Below are 14,855 nucleotides of genomic sequence, written 5' to 3' on the forward strand. Positions count from 1 at the left end.
TGTCAGTAAGGATCTGAGGTGGGGAGTGTCCTGGATTCTGGCCAGGAAGGCCACCACAAGGGTCTCTGTAAGAAGGGGCAGAGGGAGATGGGAGGACACGGGGAGAGGAGGCTGTGGAGACGGCGCAGAGTGACCTGAAGGCGCCCCGAAGACGGAGGGAAGTGGGTCTCCCCACAGGCTGCAGCGGGACAGCCGCTGTACCAACACCTTGATCTGGGCCCACTGACGCTGGCTTTGCATTTCTGGCCCCCCAAACTGCGCCAGAAGAAACTTCTGTTCTAAGGCATCCAGTGGGATCACTGGTCACAGCGGCCACAGGAAACTAAGACACTTTCCCTGCCTTCAAAGAGAGGACGAGCCGGGCAGGAGAGCGTCGGCCAGCATGACACGGGCTGGACAGAGCACGTCCGGGGTCGGCGGAGCAGAAGCCCCAGTGACGCGGGGCATGAAGAGTCTCCGCGGGGCCTGCTGGGGAGGGCAGGGGAGAAGAGCTGGGGAGAGAAGACGGCACACGCCAAAGCAGGAGGGGCCCCTAAGGCCAGAATTCAGGTGTCTGGCAGAAATGGCGGATAAGGCACAGACATACTGTGGGTGGTCTAGGACAGACGGAGCCTGGGGTCTCGGCCAGGTGCACCTGCTCGTCCGTCTTATTGGTGCGATCGTCAGTGCTTGATGATCGGCCTGGCTGACAGAGCAGCCCCGGAAGCACTCAGCTCCCCAGGCGCAGGAGGGCCTGTCCTTCAGGTAAAGATGGCTCCGCCTCAGGGGCGCCGGGCCGGCTCGGTCAGCGGAGCGCGGGACTCTTGGTCTTGGGGTCATGAGCTGGAGCCCCACGTTGGCTATAGAGTTTACTTAAAAGACAACAAAATCCTTTAAAGTCCTGTGTGATAAAATCTAAATGTATTTAGAATCTAAAATCAGGGGCGCCTGGGTGGCACAGCGGTTAAGCATTTGCCTTCGGCTTAGGGAGTGATCCCGGCGTTATGGGATCGAGCCCCACATCGGGCTCCTCCGCTAGGAGCCTGCTTCTTCCTCTCCCACTCCCCCTGCTTGTGTTCCCTCTCTCGCTGGCTGTCTCTATCTGTCGAATAAATAAATAAAATCTTTAAAAAAAGAAAAAATAAATAAAATAAATAAATAAATAAAATCAGAATTTATGGGGGCACCTGGGTGGCATAGTCGTTGAGCGTCTGCCTTCGGCTCAGGGCGTGATCCCAGAGTTCTGGGATCGAGCCCCACATCAGGCTCCTTTGCTGGGAGCCTGCTTCTTCCTCTCCCACTCCCCCTGCTTGTGTTCCCTCTCTCGCTGGCTGTCTCTCTCTGTCAAATAAATAAAATCTTTAAAAATAAATAAATAAAATAAAATCAGAATTTATGGGTCAGACATATGCCCATATATGCAAAGACTATACCTATATCTCTTTCTATACTTACATACACTCATATACAGATTTAAAAAAAGAAGTTTCCACCTCAGATAACCACTCTTTTTTTTTAAGATTTTATTTATTCATTTGTCAGAGCGAGCAAGAGCACAAGCAAGGGGAGCAGCAGGCAGAGGGAGAGGGAGAAACAGGCTCTCCGCTGAGCAGGGAGCCCGATGTGGGGCTCGATCCCAAGACCCTGAGATCATGACCTGAGCAGAAGGCAGACGCTTAACGACTGAGCCACTCTGATAAGAACTCTTCCCCGCCCCCCCCCCAACAACTCATGATAGCAAACTGAAGCTGACTATATCTGAGGAGAATCCAGGAGCCAGAAAATCAGTTGAATCAAAGGAATGTTATACCCAAGATCCATTTCACGGACGATGAAATGGATTAATTCAGGTATCTACATGTGTGGAATATATTAATTACGTTAAAGATCACAACTGAATTTTAAAATTCCGTCTAGATGTCTGGTACCAGACAGGGATTTTTATTTTTTTTTTAAAGATTTTATTTATTTATTTGACAGAGCGAGTGAGAGCACAAGAGGGGGAACAGCAGAGGGAGAGGGAGAAGCAGGTTCCCCACTGAGCAGGGAGCCCGATGTGGGGCTTGATCCCAGGACCCTGGGGTCATGACCTGAGCCAAGGAGATGCTTAACCGACTGAGCCGCCCAGGGGCCCCAGACAGGGATTTAGAATATTCTGGGCAGTTTCGAGCCGATGTGCACTTTTTGGCCCTGGGGTTTCAGCTCGGTTACTCTTGGAAGAACCCAACTCCCTGGGCTCTAAGAAAGAGAATTAAAAAAAAGAGAGAGAGGGAGAGAGAGAGAAAGACATGTTTTGCAGTCTTCCTGGATAGCGTGTACCAGGCCTCTAAGAAAACGATGTTTCTGTGAAGGAAGCAAACCCTCGAAGATGATGCCGATTAGGGTTCCTTAAAATACACGTCAGTTTAAAAGTCGAGGGCAAAATGTGTTTGGCAACGCACAGCCCCACTTTTTGCCAACCCCAGAATGTTTATAAAATATTTTAAGATTGTCAACAAACTTTCCCTGAAACCAGAGCTGCCGTGGGGAGGGCGCCGCGCCGTTCGAGGAGCCACCTGGCTTCCAGGGCTGGCTGGGAGGCGGCCCGGAGCCCCAGGGCAGGAGGGCTCAGGGAGCCGGCCCTGCACACACAGCCCGCAGTCCTCCTCGGACCCTGGGCCATCCGGCGCCAACCAAGCCAGGAGAGGCTTCCGCAGGGGCATCGGCCCCATCCTGGCTGCTTCTGTCTCGTCTCAACAGCATCTGACAGCAGGAAGGAGACAGGCCAAGTGTATATAAGGCCAAGAAAAGCACTGGAAAGCAGTGTGGCCAGTAAGCCACGGCAGCCCCACTCAGTGAAGCCACAGCCACAAGACCAGGGATGTAGGACCAATTATACGGCCCATGGAAGTAGGACAAAAAAAAGGATATAGACAATAAAAATAAAAATATAAATATCTATAGGGGTACCTGCGGGGGGGTCACAGTCGATTAAGGGGCTGACTCGGTTTCGGCTCGGGTCGTGATCTCGGGATCGTGGGATCAAGCCCCACATTGGGCTCTGTGCTCAGCGTGGAATCTGCTTGAGATTCTCTCCCTCTGCCCCTCCACCATCCCTCTCTAAAATAAATACACACACACACACACACACACACACACACACACAAATACCCATAAACAAAGACTTGAAGAAAAGAGTCAATAATGAAAAGAATTTTTTCAATGTAAAAAACAATCTCATCTCTAAAGCTGGACCAGGCTGACCCTCTGCCCTCCTGGGGGCCTGGCCCTGGTCTGGCTGAGGCTCCCTGCATCGGTCAAGGCCCCTCCCAGGACAAGCCCCTTCCTCTGCACACCAGGCCCCCGTTCCACATCTGAAAACCCACTGACTGAGTCCCAGCTCAGAGCCCGGCTGGCAGAGGCTGCAGAGCGTGTCCCTGACCACAGTCCACAGACCATACGACAGGGCCCACTGCGCACAGCCTGCAGGGTCCCCGGGGCAGGGAGGGATGAGGGAGGCTGGGGACAAGGAGCCCATCCCATCTCCAGGGACCACAGCGCCACTGCCACGAGCGGTTGGAATTGTGTAGAATAAGCAAAAAAGCCCAACTAAAAATAAACATTTTTGAAGGGATAAAGAATGCAGATAAGACGCAGTTATTATGTTCAAAAGGACATGCTGAGGCTCGGGGTTTTCTGCCAAGGCAGTCGCCCACCCCCCGCCTCCCCGGCCGCACACCCCGACTCGCCGGAGGTGCCCCTTCCACATCCGGGAGGAGGCGCTCAGCGCACTGGCCACCCGGGGTCTGCGGTGGCAGAGGTGGGCCGGCGTGGGCACCAGCCAAGCTGGAACATTCGTTTGACTAACTTGGCAAGAAAAGCGGGGCCTCCTTTCCCTCTGCTGTCCCTGGCAAGTCTTAGGTCGGCCCCTCCCCCACCCCAGGGGGCTCCCTGATCCCCCCACTGCCTGCAGGGTTCAGACAGCTGGGAGCCCAGCAGGAGACTTTGGGTCTGGATCAGTTGGCCCGCAGCCATCAAAACCTCAAACCATGGTCACACTTCCCTGGAGGGAGGCCTCTCCACAGCCATTTCTGGGCTGCCGTGAACTCTCTGGCCATGGCTCCCCCAGGTCTGGGGGCGCCGAGGGCCCTGCAAGTAGCAGCCACGGTACAGCGGCCCCCTATACCATGCCCCCCTCGGCAAGGGTCTCTTTCTCAAACTCGCCTTGAGCTACTCTGTTGAGGGTGCCATTTTGTTTCCTGCCTGATGGAGCCGCCCCTGGATGTGTCCCGCCAGCAAGCCGCAGCAGCGACAGCCACGCGACCCGAGCATGGAAGCTGTGGCTGAAATAGCGTCTGACAAAGCCATTGGACACTCGGCCACTGGACACTCGGCCACTGGAGACTCAGCCTCCTGCCCCGAGCCCCCAGCCACGACAGGCTAATGCTCCTGTCGCTGGTGCCACTGCAGGGCCTGTCCCTCCTCCTCAGCTCCTCTCAGCCCATACCCCCCACCAGGCAGCTCTCTGGCCTCCTCTGAGACCTCCTCGATCCGCACCCACGGGGAGCTCACTACCCCTGGACGGTGGCGTCCGAGGCGCTGAAGAATGAATTACCCGCCTGGGCTTCCGTCACATCCATGCTTACAACGAACTGCATTTTGATGGAATTCTTCCTTGACTGGGACGAAGTTAATAATGATGTGTTTATGTCTGAGAGCCTTCCCTGTGCCCCCACAGCCTCCTCCAGAAATATGTAGGAGATGCGCGCCTGGGTGGCTTAGTCGGTTAAGTCATGATCCTGGGGTCCCAGGATCGAGCCCCGCATAGGACTCCCTGCTCAGCAGGGAATCTTCTCCCTCTCCCCCTACTTGTGCATGCCCTCTCTCTCTCAAATAACAAAAATAAAATCTTCCCAAAAAATGTAGGAGATGATTCAGCAAGCACACTTCTGGGTATCTCCAGAAAGGAACGGAAAACAGGGCCTGGAAGAGATGTTTGCACACCCAAGCTCAGCGGCATTTCTCAGCACAGTCATGAGGAAGCAATCCAAGAGTCCGCTGACAGACGAATGGGCAAAAAGAATGCACACAGCAGAACAGTACTCAGCCCTCCAAAGGAGAGAAATCCTGACACCCGCTACAACACAGACGAACCTTGAGGGCATCCTGCTAAGTGAAATGAGCCTGTACGAGGTCCCCAGAGCAGTCAGATTCAGAGGCAGAAAGCAGAATGGTGGGCACCAGGGGCTGGGGGGTGGGCGAAAGGGGGTTATTGTTCAAAGGGGACACAGTTTCAGTTTCCCAGGCAGGAAAAGTTCTAGAGATGGACAGTGGTAATAGCAGTATGTTATGAATGTTTACTATCTTCAAACTGTACACGTAAAAACAGTTAAGATGGTAAATTCGATGCTACATGTTTTCTATTAGAGTTAAAAATTGTCCCAGGTCCATTCCAGGCCCACCTGGGCCACGAGGTGCACCCTGACTACCCCAGCTCAGGGATCCTGCTTATCTGAAGTTCGAGTGCACACAGCCCCTCAGTTTAGCCAACCTGCAGACTCCCAGGGGCAGCTTCTTCGAATCTAACACAGGCACCCAGCGCAGTCAAGCCAACAGTCCAGTGGGACAAAGGCTCTGGAGCAGGAGGGAGGAGGGCAGGCTCCCCCCAGTGACGCTCTGCCTGCATAAACATGGCAGGACTGGCTAGCCCTTCGGAGCCTCGAATGGCAGAATCAGGCTGTGAGAAGCAAAGGACGAAGAGCTTTGGAGCTGGCCGGGTACCCTGCCAAGGAGGTGCTCTTACTCAGTCCGGGCTTGTGGATGTGAGCCTGGAGGACAAGGTCACTAACAGAAGCCCGGAGCTATCTATTGACTGGTTTACTGCCCCCTCACACACACACACACCCAACCTCATAAGGCTAGATGACCATGTTATCATCCCCAATTCACAGATAAAGAAACTAAGTCACAAGAAGTTGAGTAATGAGATTCGAGCCCAAGCAGCCCAGCTCCAGAGCCGGGGGCTCTTGACTATTAACGGCCCCTCCTGCTCCCTGGTGGCGAGTAGGGGTCAGGGGTCATCAGGATGGGCAGGCACCAGCAGGTTTCCAGTAAACAGGAGTGTGCAGTTTGTTCACATGGAATTAAAAACAAACAGCACCCCGTCATGCTAGAAGATGCTGTTAGAGGACAAGGATGCTTGTGGAAGACCCGCAGTGGGTTGGACCATTCAGGCTGGGTCCCTTACTACATAGGAACAGACCAGGACAGGGACTGCCATCCGGGGACATGCTGCTTATTTCATTGATCCAATGAAGGTGCCCCAACAGATAAAAGAAAAAGGGGGGAGATAATTCCATTAAATGCGGTTCTTCCCTTTACAGAATAATTGGCAGTTAAGCCTCCTTCTCCCCCTGGAGCTCACTAACTGCATTTGAAAGCCAGTTCCATTTACTGAAAAAGCAGAGCTGCTGTGGGAGGGAAGCTGGGGGGCCCTGGTTATGCAGCCTGCTCTCCAGGACCAAGGGGGACAACTTGCCCGTCAAGCCCCCACCCACAGGGGACTGCCCTGTTGTTCCTCTCCAGCACATCCCTTGGCATAAACTTTCGAAACCCTGAGAAACTCACAGAAAAGCCTTGGGCCCCCAACTCCCTCTGCTCCCCAGGAACTGAGCAGAGCAAGAAGCTCGTGTGCAGAAGGAGAGCGAGGGCAGGAGCTGCCCACTCCGGCCACTCTGCCCCAGAAATCCAGGCCTGGCCCACCAACAAGCTCTTCTCCAGAGCCTTCTTGGGGGCCCAGCGCTGCACCAGGTGCTAGCATCACCCCAATCTGGCAGTTTCCACAACAGGAGTAGCAAGAGCCTGGAGTGGGGGTCAGGAGAGCCCGGGGATCTGGGCTGCAGCTGCTCTGTCCTGCAGCATCGTCCTGATGATAGCAGGAGCCACAGAGGGGGAGAAGCCATCTGCAAGCCTGCGCTGTGACCTCAGGCACGTCCCATAACCACACTACATCCCAGGGGATGCTGACAACAGAACCTCCCTCACAGGTTAGGCATCTAGAAAACACTTCGAATTCTCCATGTGTTGGTAAATCTGTGCCTGCCCATTCTCATCTATAAACCGGTGTCAATTCTATCTACCTCACGGTTTTGAGTATTAATAATAATAATGGATAAAGAAGTAAGCATATTGAGGGGTATTTATAAAATATAGGATACTAAACAAATGCTAAGACATTTATTACTATTTCACTGATACAAAAAAATTCCTATTGGGGGCAGAGCTAGCAAGACCTTGCTGTCTTTGGGGGTGGGGGAGACACAAGGACTATCGCACACCCCAAAAGACTTTTTCAAGTTAAGTCTAATAGTGCGATTTCAGGGTGAGGAAAGCTTACTTCTGTTCCTTCTGTCCGTGAAAATTCTTGAAGTACCAACCCTTACAGCCGCAGAAACAATTCTGGTAGAAACGGGTTGGCAGTGTTTCAGTTTGATAGTTTTCCCGTTGAGTGGGACGGCTCTCAACCAGATCACCAGAGGGGCAGGCACAGGCCCACCAGGACGCAGGTGTGGGTGTCCTGGGGGACAAGCCACCGTGAGGGCCACCAAAATGGTGTGAAGGGGAGTTGCCAGGCACAGAGCTGGGTGGTGATGGCAGGGCAGAGCTGGGCGGGAGGGTGGGCTCTGGAGGCGTGGTCTAGGCTCTAGAGCGGCCCTGGGTGCAGAGCCCCACGCCTGCCAGGCCAGAACCACCCCGGAAAGGCCTGGAGCTCAACTGGGGAAGAAACCCACCTTCAAACTGGGCTCCCACAATGGACACCAGGCCTAAGGGTTCCCAGGGTCAGGATGCAGCAGATCCATCCAAAAGCTTGTTAGAAATGCAAATTCTATGGGGCGCCTGGGTGGCTCAGTTGTTGGGCATCTGCCTTCGGCTCAGGGCGTGGTCCCGGCGTTCTGGGATCGAGCCCCACATCGGGCCCCTGATCAAGCTGGGAGCCTGCTTCTTCCTCTCCCACTCCCCCTGCTTGTCTCTCTCTCACTGGCTGTCTCTGTGTCAAATAAATTAATAAAATGTTTAAATAAATAAATAAATAAATAAACAAATAAATAAATGCAAATTCTAGAGTCCTACACCAAGAGCTCACTGAAACTGGGACCTGGGAATTTACATTTCTGAAAGCGCTCCAGATGAGTCTTATGTTTGGGAAGCAATACTGTTGGATTATAAACTTTGGACAAATCTTAGATCTTCCACTCTCAGTTCGGTGCCTGTGTGACTTTGGGGGTGATTTTGGGGGTGGCAGAGGAATGTGTTAGTTTATAACTGACTCTCCCTTATCCATACCCACCCCATGTAACAAGCAATCCAAAATTCATCTCTTCTGGGCTTTGAAATATCTACCATAACTGCTTTTATTTAAAACCAATAGGGTCGGGGTGCCTGGGTGGCTCAAGCATCTGCCTTTGTCTAGGTCATGATCTGGGGGTCCTGGGATGGAGCCCCACATTGCATCAGGCTCCCTGCTCAGTGGGGAGCCTGCTTCTCTCTCTCCCGCTTCCCTTGCTTGTGCTCTCTCTCTCTCTCTCTGTCAAATAAACTTAAAAAATCTTAAAAAAAAATAGAAAATAAAACCAATAGGGTAAATATCAGCCAATGGTGAAGCTGTTGTACACCCTGTGCCCACATGACTTGGAAGGTGCAGGGAGGCCACCCAGGATTTGCTGATTATGGTGGAAAAAACACAGGCGATGATAAAAAACCACAGTGCCGAGAGCCTGTGCTTCAAGGGGCCTACCTGCTGCTCAGGGGCCACCAGGGGCAGAGCTGGAGAGGGGCCTCACAGCCCTGCCCTGCAGACATGTGACAGGGTCCCTGCGTAGGAAATACATTCCCCTCCAGTGACTAAATACAACAAGTATAAACCAGTATGCATGCCTTTGTGAAACTTTTATAAAACAATATGTGCGCCTACTATGTGCGCCTCCTGCCATTGCCTCACGTTTCCAAACACGCTATGTTGGTTTAACAACCCCATTTTGAGAAACTTTGATCCATCCCTCCCCGCCACCCCTTCATTTTCCAGCAGAAGAACCGAGGCTGCAGAGAGAGCAGAGTAGAATGGCCAGATGGGGAAGGGGGCGTTCAAATTTCAACTCCACCCCCCACAGGCCGTGTGACCCCGGGCAACTTACTTCCTGCCTCAGTTTCCCTGTCTGCGCGAGTGGGCTAACAGCAGTGTGAGGCCAGCCAACCGCCGTGCTCAGCAGCGCCCGCGCTTAACCAGCGCCGGTGGTTACCGCAATGGTTCCTAGAGGAACGTCCGGCCAAAGCCACTCGGGCAGTGAGAGACTGGGGAAGGCGCTGCGTGGCCCGCGGAGGACGCAGACGTGCGATTCCGGGTTATCTGCTATTGCCGTTGTAATGGCAATGATTTCCTGCACTGGGCTGACAGGTGAGGGTAGCCCCCCGCAGCGGGTGCTCCCCGGCCCACGCGTCCCGGTGGCCGCGGGCTCCACACCCCACCCTGCGCTCTCTCGGCCGGTCGCAGGCTGGGCCCCCGGCGAGCGCTCCCCCACGAGCGCCCCGCCGTGGGCGGGAGCTGGGCTTTCTGGCAGGGGTCTGCGGCGGCAGGGCTGAGGTCGGAAGAGGGCGAGCGCGCGGAGGGGACGGAGCGGGAGGGTCTACCTTGCAGGAGTGCGCAGCACTGGCCGTCCGCGGTGCTCCAGAGCCGTGCCGTGCCATCCTCGCTGCCAGTCAGCAGGCGCTGCCCGTCCGGGCTCAGGCTGAGCCAGTTGATGCCCCCGCGGTGGTCGGCGCAGACCCTCAGGGCCGAGCCTCCGCCCCCCATGCGGCCGGCCGGGCGGGAGACGAGGAGGCTGCGCCCCGCTAGGGAGGGGCGCCCCGGCATCGGCGCGGCGGCTCCCGGCGGCTGCGTCCCGCGGCCATGGCCCTGAGGGGCACCGGGTGCGGCGGAGGTGAGGTGGGGGTCCTCGCTCCCGCGCCGCCCGCACGGCCTCGCGGCCCGAGGCCCCAGTTGGGGCTGCGCTGCTGGGGGCGGCCCGCCGGGACGTCCCGCTCCGCAGTGAAGGAGTCCCGGCCCCACCGGCTGCCTCCCTTCCCCGCGCCCCACCTGAGCAGGCCCTCCCTCGGAGCCCGGACGACCCGGCAGAGGCGTCTCTCGGCGCGCTGGAAGGCTCGGGCCTCGTCGCGGGGTCCGGAGCCGGGGGAAACCCGGGAAGTCGGGCCCTGCGCCCCGCGCGCCCTCCCCGGCCCGCGCCGCTTGCTGGGGGCGGCGAGTGTGGAACAATACAGTCCAGCCTGGCTCCTCCTCAGAGACCACCCCCCAACCTGTCCCCTCCCACTTCTCCGGCCGGCGCCCCAGCCCCCACCCTACTGCCCCCCCACCCCGGCACCCGGCCCTCCGGACCCACCTCGGCGCGCGGCCCCAGCGCCCTCCCTGGGGACGCCGGAGACCGGCCCACGTGGAACTCTCCAGGCTGCCCCGTGCGGAGACCGAAGGCCGGGACCAGGCGGAGGAGGCGGACGCAGGGTCCCGTGGGGTGAGCCGCGCGCGCCCCGGAGCTGACTCGGGCCGGCTGCTGCGCGCCACTACCGGGCAAGTCTGCCCCCCTCCAGGCTTCCAGCCCTGAGGACCCTGCCAGAGAGGTTCTCGGGGGACTTTGGGGTGGCCCCCTTGTTGGAGAGCGCCCCTAGTCCGCTCTCGCTGGGAAATTACGCATACACCCCGAATTCTAAAGAAGTTCCGCAAGTGGGGTGGCGGCGGGCTAGCGAGAGAAGAGCGGCGCGGTGAGGCTTCCCGGAGAGGTCAGGTTCACCCATTTGAGCGGCCGCGGGGTCCTAGGCTACGGGCTCCCGCTGTTCTTGTGCTGGGGTTTTGGGGCCCCCACCCACTAATCCACCATCTTTCGGCAGCCTCTCCCACCCCCATTCCACCCCAGCGCCTCTGACAGTCCACTGAGGTCTCAGCTGGAATCCCACACCCTGGGTTGTGAGCCCTCCCGGAATGCCTGCTGGTTCCCATTAGAGCTGTTCCGGTGCCTGCTTCGCGGGGGGGGGGGGGGGGGGGGGGGGAGTGACACCCCCCCCTCACTCGGATCCTCCAGGTCCTAAAGGTAGCAGGGTTTCCCGAGGGGCGGGGTGGGGGTGAGGAAGCGAGGTAGCTTTGGAAAGCCAGCCCTCATGGCAACAGCCACACCTTCTCCCAATGGCTATGTCCAGACCTTGAAAGAAAATGCCGTGATAGGGTCCCAAAGCACATGGGACAATTTCTTCTCCAAGCGTCTTAACCAGAGTAACCCACTCTTTCCCCGATCTTGGCATGCAGGCGGAAGGGAGGACTGTGGGGGTCTCCACTATGCTAAGACTGGGTAGAGGGAGGCTGGTGACCTGTGTCCAGAGATGCTCCTACAGGCTGATCGCAAGTTCATTTTAGCACCTGTGACCTTGAAGCTGCCATGGCAACATCCAGGTATGAAGACCAATGGGCAGTTTGCCATACAGGTGCTCAGAAGAAAATCCAAAGGAGACAGAAGACCCTTCCTCGGGCTGTTGCTCCAGGGGTGTCTAGTCGCTCCTTCCCTCGGGGTCCTGGTCTGAGCCCTTTTACCTTCTCTGCCCCCAGGACAGGGTTCCTCCATGCCTGACACGGGACTACCACGCCATTCTCGAAGGAGAATTGCTGAGCTACCATTGGCTGTTGAAAAAAAGAAGAGAAAAGAAAAGGAAACGTGTTTTTCCCCTACATTCCAGATTTCAGCCTTTACAAGGCAGAGGGAGGACTATTTGGGACAGAGAGACCTTCCCAAGCCTCCTGACCTTTCACTGTACAGGCAACAGCCGTGTCTGGCTTATGGTTTCCGGCCAGCTCTGCTAGAGGCTCTCCCTGAAACATACGCACCATTCACACTTCCCACCAGCATCTTGCCTGCATCAGATAATGAAGAGGTAAAACGAGTTCTCTATTCACCACCAGACAAGTAACGATTTACAAGGCTGGCAGAAATCTTCCCTACATATTTTATCCTCCCCAAACACTAAACAAAAAAACTCTACGCTATCGGAATTTTTATGTTATTTCACTGTAATCAAGTGACAGTGATAAGGCAGGCACGATTGATTACACATTGTGTAATAACGCTTAACTTCCGTAACAACTTCTCGTGATAAATATTATCTTTCTGATTCTGCTGAGGAGGACAATGAGGCCTAGTGAGGGTAAGTAGACAAAATCATTCAGTGAGTGGGAGATGCAGGTCTGTCAGGCACCACGTTTAAACGATCTGTCTACACAAATGCAAGCGAAGCAGTGCCTTGAAAGGAGCAGGCCCATCCCTCTGAGCCTAAGACACAGAAGGCTTGTGGTCATTCCTTCCCCTCCAATCCCACTGAACTTTCCTGGAGAGAAATCTCAGGCAAAGGTCTGGCAAGAGTGCCTTTCCCTGACTATCCCGACGACGAGGATCTGTGGGCACCCGGCTAAGTGCATTTCTCTGTGGACTGAGAGGAGCACAGAGCAAGCCAGTCTCTTGCTCCCTGCAGAGATCTCCTGCAGAGATCTCAGACATGCTGCTCGTGGGCAGCTCTCCTCTTGCCAGTGGCTTTTATTCTCATCGGACCCAGCAAGGCATCCTGGTTACAGTGTGTGTGCATGCGTGCCTGTTCTTGTGTGTGTGCGTGCCTGTGTGTGTGTGTGTGTGTGTGTGTGACTAGGAAGGACAACAAGGGAGGCTGGTTTAGCAGCATCTGCTTTCACTCATTCCAGAAGATTTCTAGCTGCCCACAAAATGATGCATTTGCTTGTGTTCTGTGTGGATTCTGAAGCCAAGTTGAATCCGTACTGGAGTTGTTAATCCTACTGTGGGTATTTTACACGAATTTCGTGTGTTTCCGAGTGGAAGCCAGGGCCAGCTGAGACTAACTCCAGACCTGCCTTTATTTTGCTGGGAGCAGCGAGGGGGAGCAAGCTGGTGTCAGTCGGGTTTCTTTGACTGTGGTGAGAGAAACAAAGTGAACTGGCAAGAGAAGGGGATTTGTCAGAAGGATATCAAGTGAAGGATGAGACGAGCATCCAGAGTAAAGGAAAGAACTAGGAAAATGTTGGGGTCTCAGCAGCCAGAACTCGTGGAATTTGTTGGTAGGATGCTGTTACGAGTTGACCTGGCTCCAGCCTTCTTCTCTCCCGGTGTGATTTGGCACCAGATTTCATTTCCAAGGAGAGAAAAGTTAACTGCCTACACTGAGTTTTATTTGGTTGGGAGCAGTCCCCTGTGACCTCTGCCCCATCAGCATCAGCAATCCTCCGTTCTTTCCATGGTCACATCCCCAAATGCCCTACTTTACAGTGACTGCCCCATGTGAACCACACACGCCCTGTCCCATTCCCAACAGGTGACAATGCACCAGGCTCTGAAGTGATGTGGGATGGAGGCCCATCTCTGAGTCCAAGAACGCTGAGTATGTTCACGTCTGAACTACATACTGTCTTAATATTCTACAACCTGTGGACGAAATAAAATCAAACACCGAAAGCCTACATTACCTACAGAGAGAAGAACATTTTAAACATTTTAAAGAACATTTTAAAAGAAGAACATTGTATGTGACACAGCAGGCAAGAAATACAGGGGAGAGGCTGCCATTCTTGTTTCTAGAAATGACATATGTGTCATCTGTCCCCATGACCTGTTGCTGGTCCCCTAGCTTCTGGGTCCCATCTCTGCCAGATGAGATTGTGGAGACCCCAACCTTTATTCCTGAGAGGCTTGAGTCCTTGGTGGCCTGCCTGTGTACGGTTGTCATTGTGTCCTGTTCATCTTTGTTGCTGAGTATGACGATCAGAATGGTAATAATAATATTTATTGAGCACTTAGAATATGCTAGAACGTGTTACAAGTGCTTTACATGTCTTATTTCATTATCCTCACAATAATCTTTTTTTTTAAGTAATCTCTATGCCTAATGTGGGGTTTATTTTTTTTTAAGGATTTTATTTATTTATTCGAAAGAGATAGAGACAGCCAGCGAGAGAGGGAACACAAGCAGGGGGAGTGGGAGAGGAAGAAGCAGGCTCCTAGCGGAGGAGCCTGATGTGGGGCTCGATCCCATAACGCAGGGATCACGCCCTGAGCTGAAGGCAGACGCTTAACTGCTGTGCCACCCAGGCACCCCCTAATGTGGGGTTTAAACTCACAACTCTGAGGTCAAGAGTCGCAGACTCTACCGACAGAGCCAGCCAGGCGCCCCTTCATAATAACCTTTCGAAGAGGTACTATTAACATCCCATCTTACCGTAGGGAAATGGAGACACAGAGACACATTAGGTAACTCTCCCAGGCTCACCCAGCTAGCAGAGCAGAGGCTGGGCGGGAGCCCAGGCAGTGGGCCAGACCCACACACCTCCACAGGGATGGCCTATCACTGTGGGAGCAACATTTCCCCTGGGGGTCAGTGTAGACCCCTCAGCCAATGCCACAGCTCCCCCTCGATGCCCTGCCACATTTTGCTGGTCATCCTCACATTCACTCACACGTGGGGAACCCTTAAAAGCTGAAGTACTTAGGGGTACCTAGGTGGCTCCATTGGTTAAGCCTCTGCCTTTGGCTCAGGTCATGATCTCAGGGTCCCCTGCTCAGCGGGGTGTCTGCTTCTCCCTCTGCCCCGCCCCTGCTCCTGCTCTCTCTCTCTCTCGAATAAATAAAATATTTTTTTTAAAAAAGTTAAAGTATCTATTTAGCTTCCCCCTGCATCTTTATCTGAGGAAACGACCCAAGGCCCAACTTTAAAAAACTAGGAAGAAGTCACAGGAGACACCTGCGACGTTGTGGGTTGTGGCAGGCATCTTCCTCCAGGTGTGTGGTCCCCCCACTCCGAAGAACCAG

General features: G+C 54.7%; 1 protein-coding gene across 5 annotated transcripts in view; it reads right to left on the bottom strand.

The window, feature by feature from the left end:
• WDR86 (WD repeat domain 86) overlaps positions 1-10,656 on the bottom strand; it is a 27,875-nt gene extending 17,219 nt beyond the window's left edge. For 2 of the 5 annotated variants that reach the window (XR_008956336.1, XM_057304238.1), the window contains exon 1: positions 9,643-10,258. Coding sequence is in view for 4 of the 5 variants with exons in the window: in XM_057304238.1 (XP_057160221.1) it covers positions 9,643-9,865 (223 nt within the window). In the remaining variant the exon portion in view is untranslated. Of the gene's footprint in view, positions 1-9,642; positions 10,260-10,388 lie in introns of those variants that run through there. The other 3 variants (XM_057304239.1, XM_057304236.1, XM_057304237.1) reach the window with 3 other exon arrangements.
• Positions 10,657-14,855: the final 4,199 nt, after the last annotated feature.

The sequence above is a fragment of the Ursus arctos genome, unplaced genomic scaffold, assembly GCF_023065955.2.
Source record: "Ursus arctos isolate Adak ecotype North America unplaced genomic scaffold, UrsArc2.0 scaffold_3, whole genome shotgun sequence".
Taxonomy (NCBI): domain Eukaryota; kingdom Metazoa; phylum Chordata; class Mammalia; order Carnivora; family Ursidae; genus Ursus; species Ursus arctos.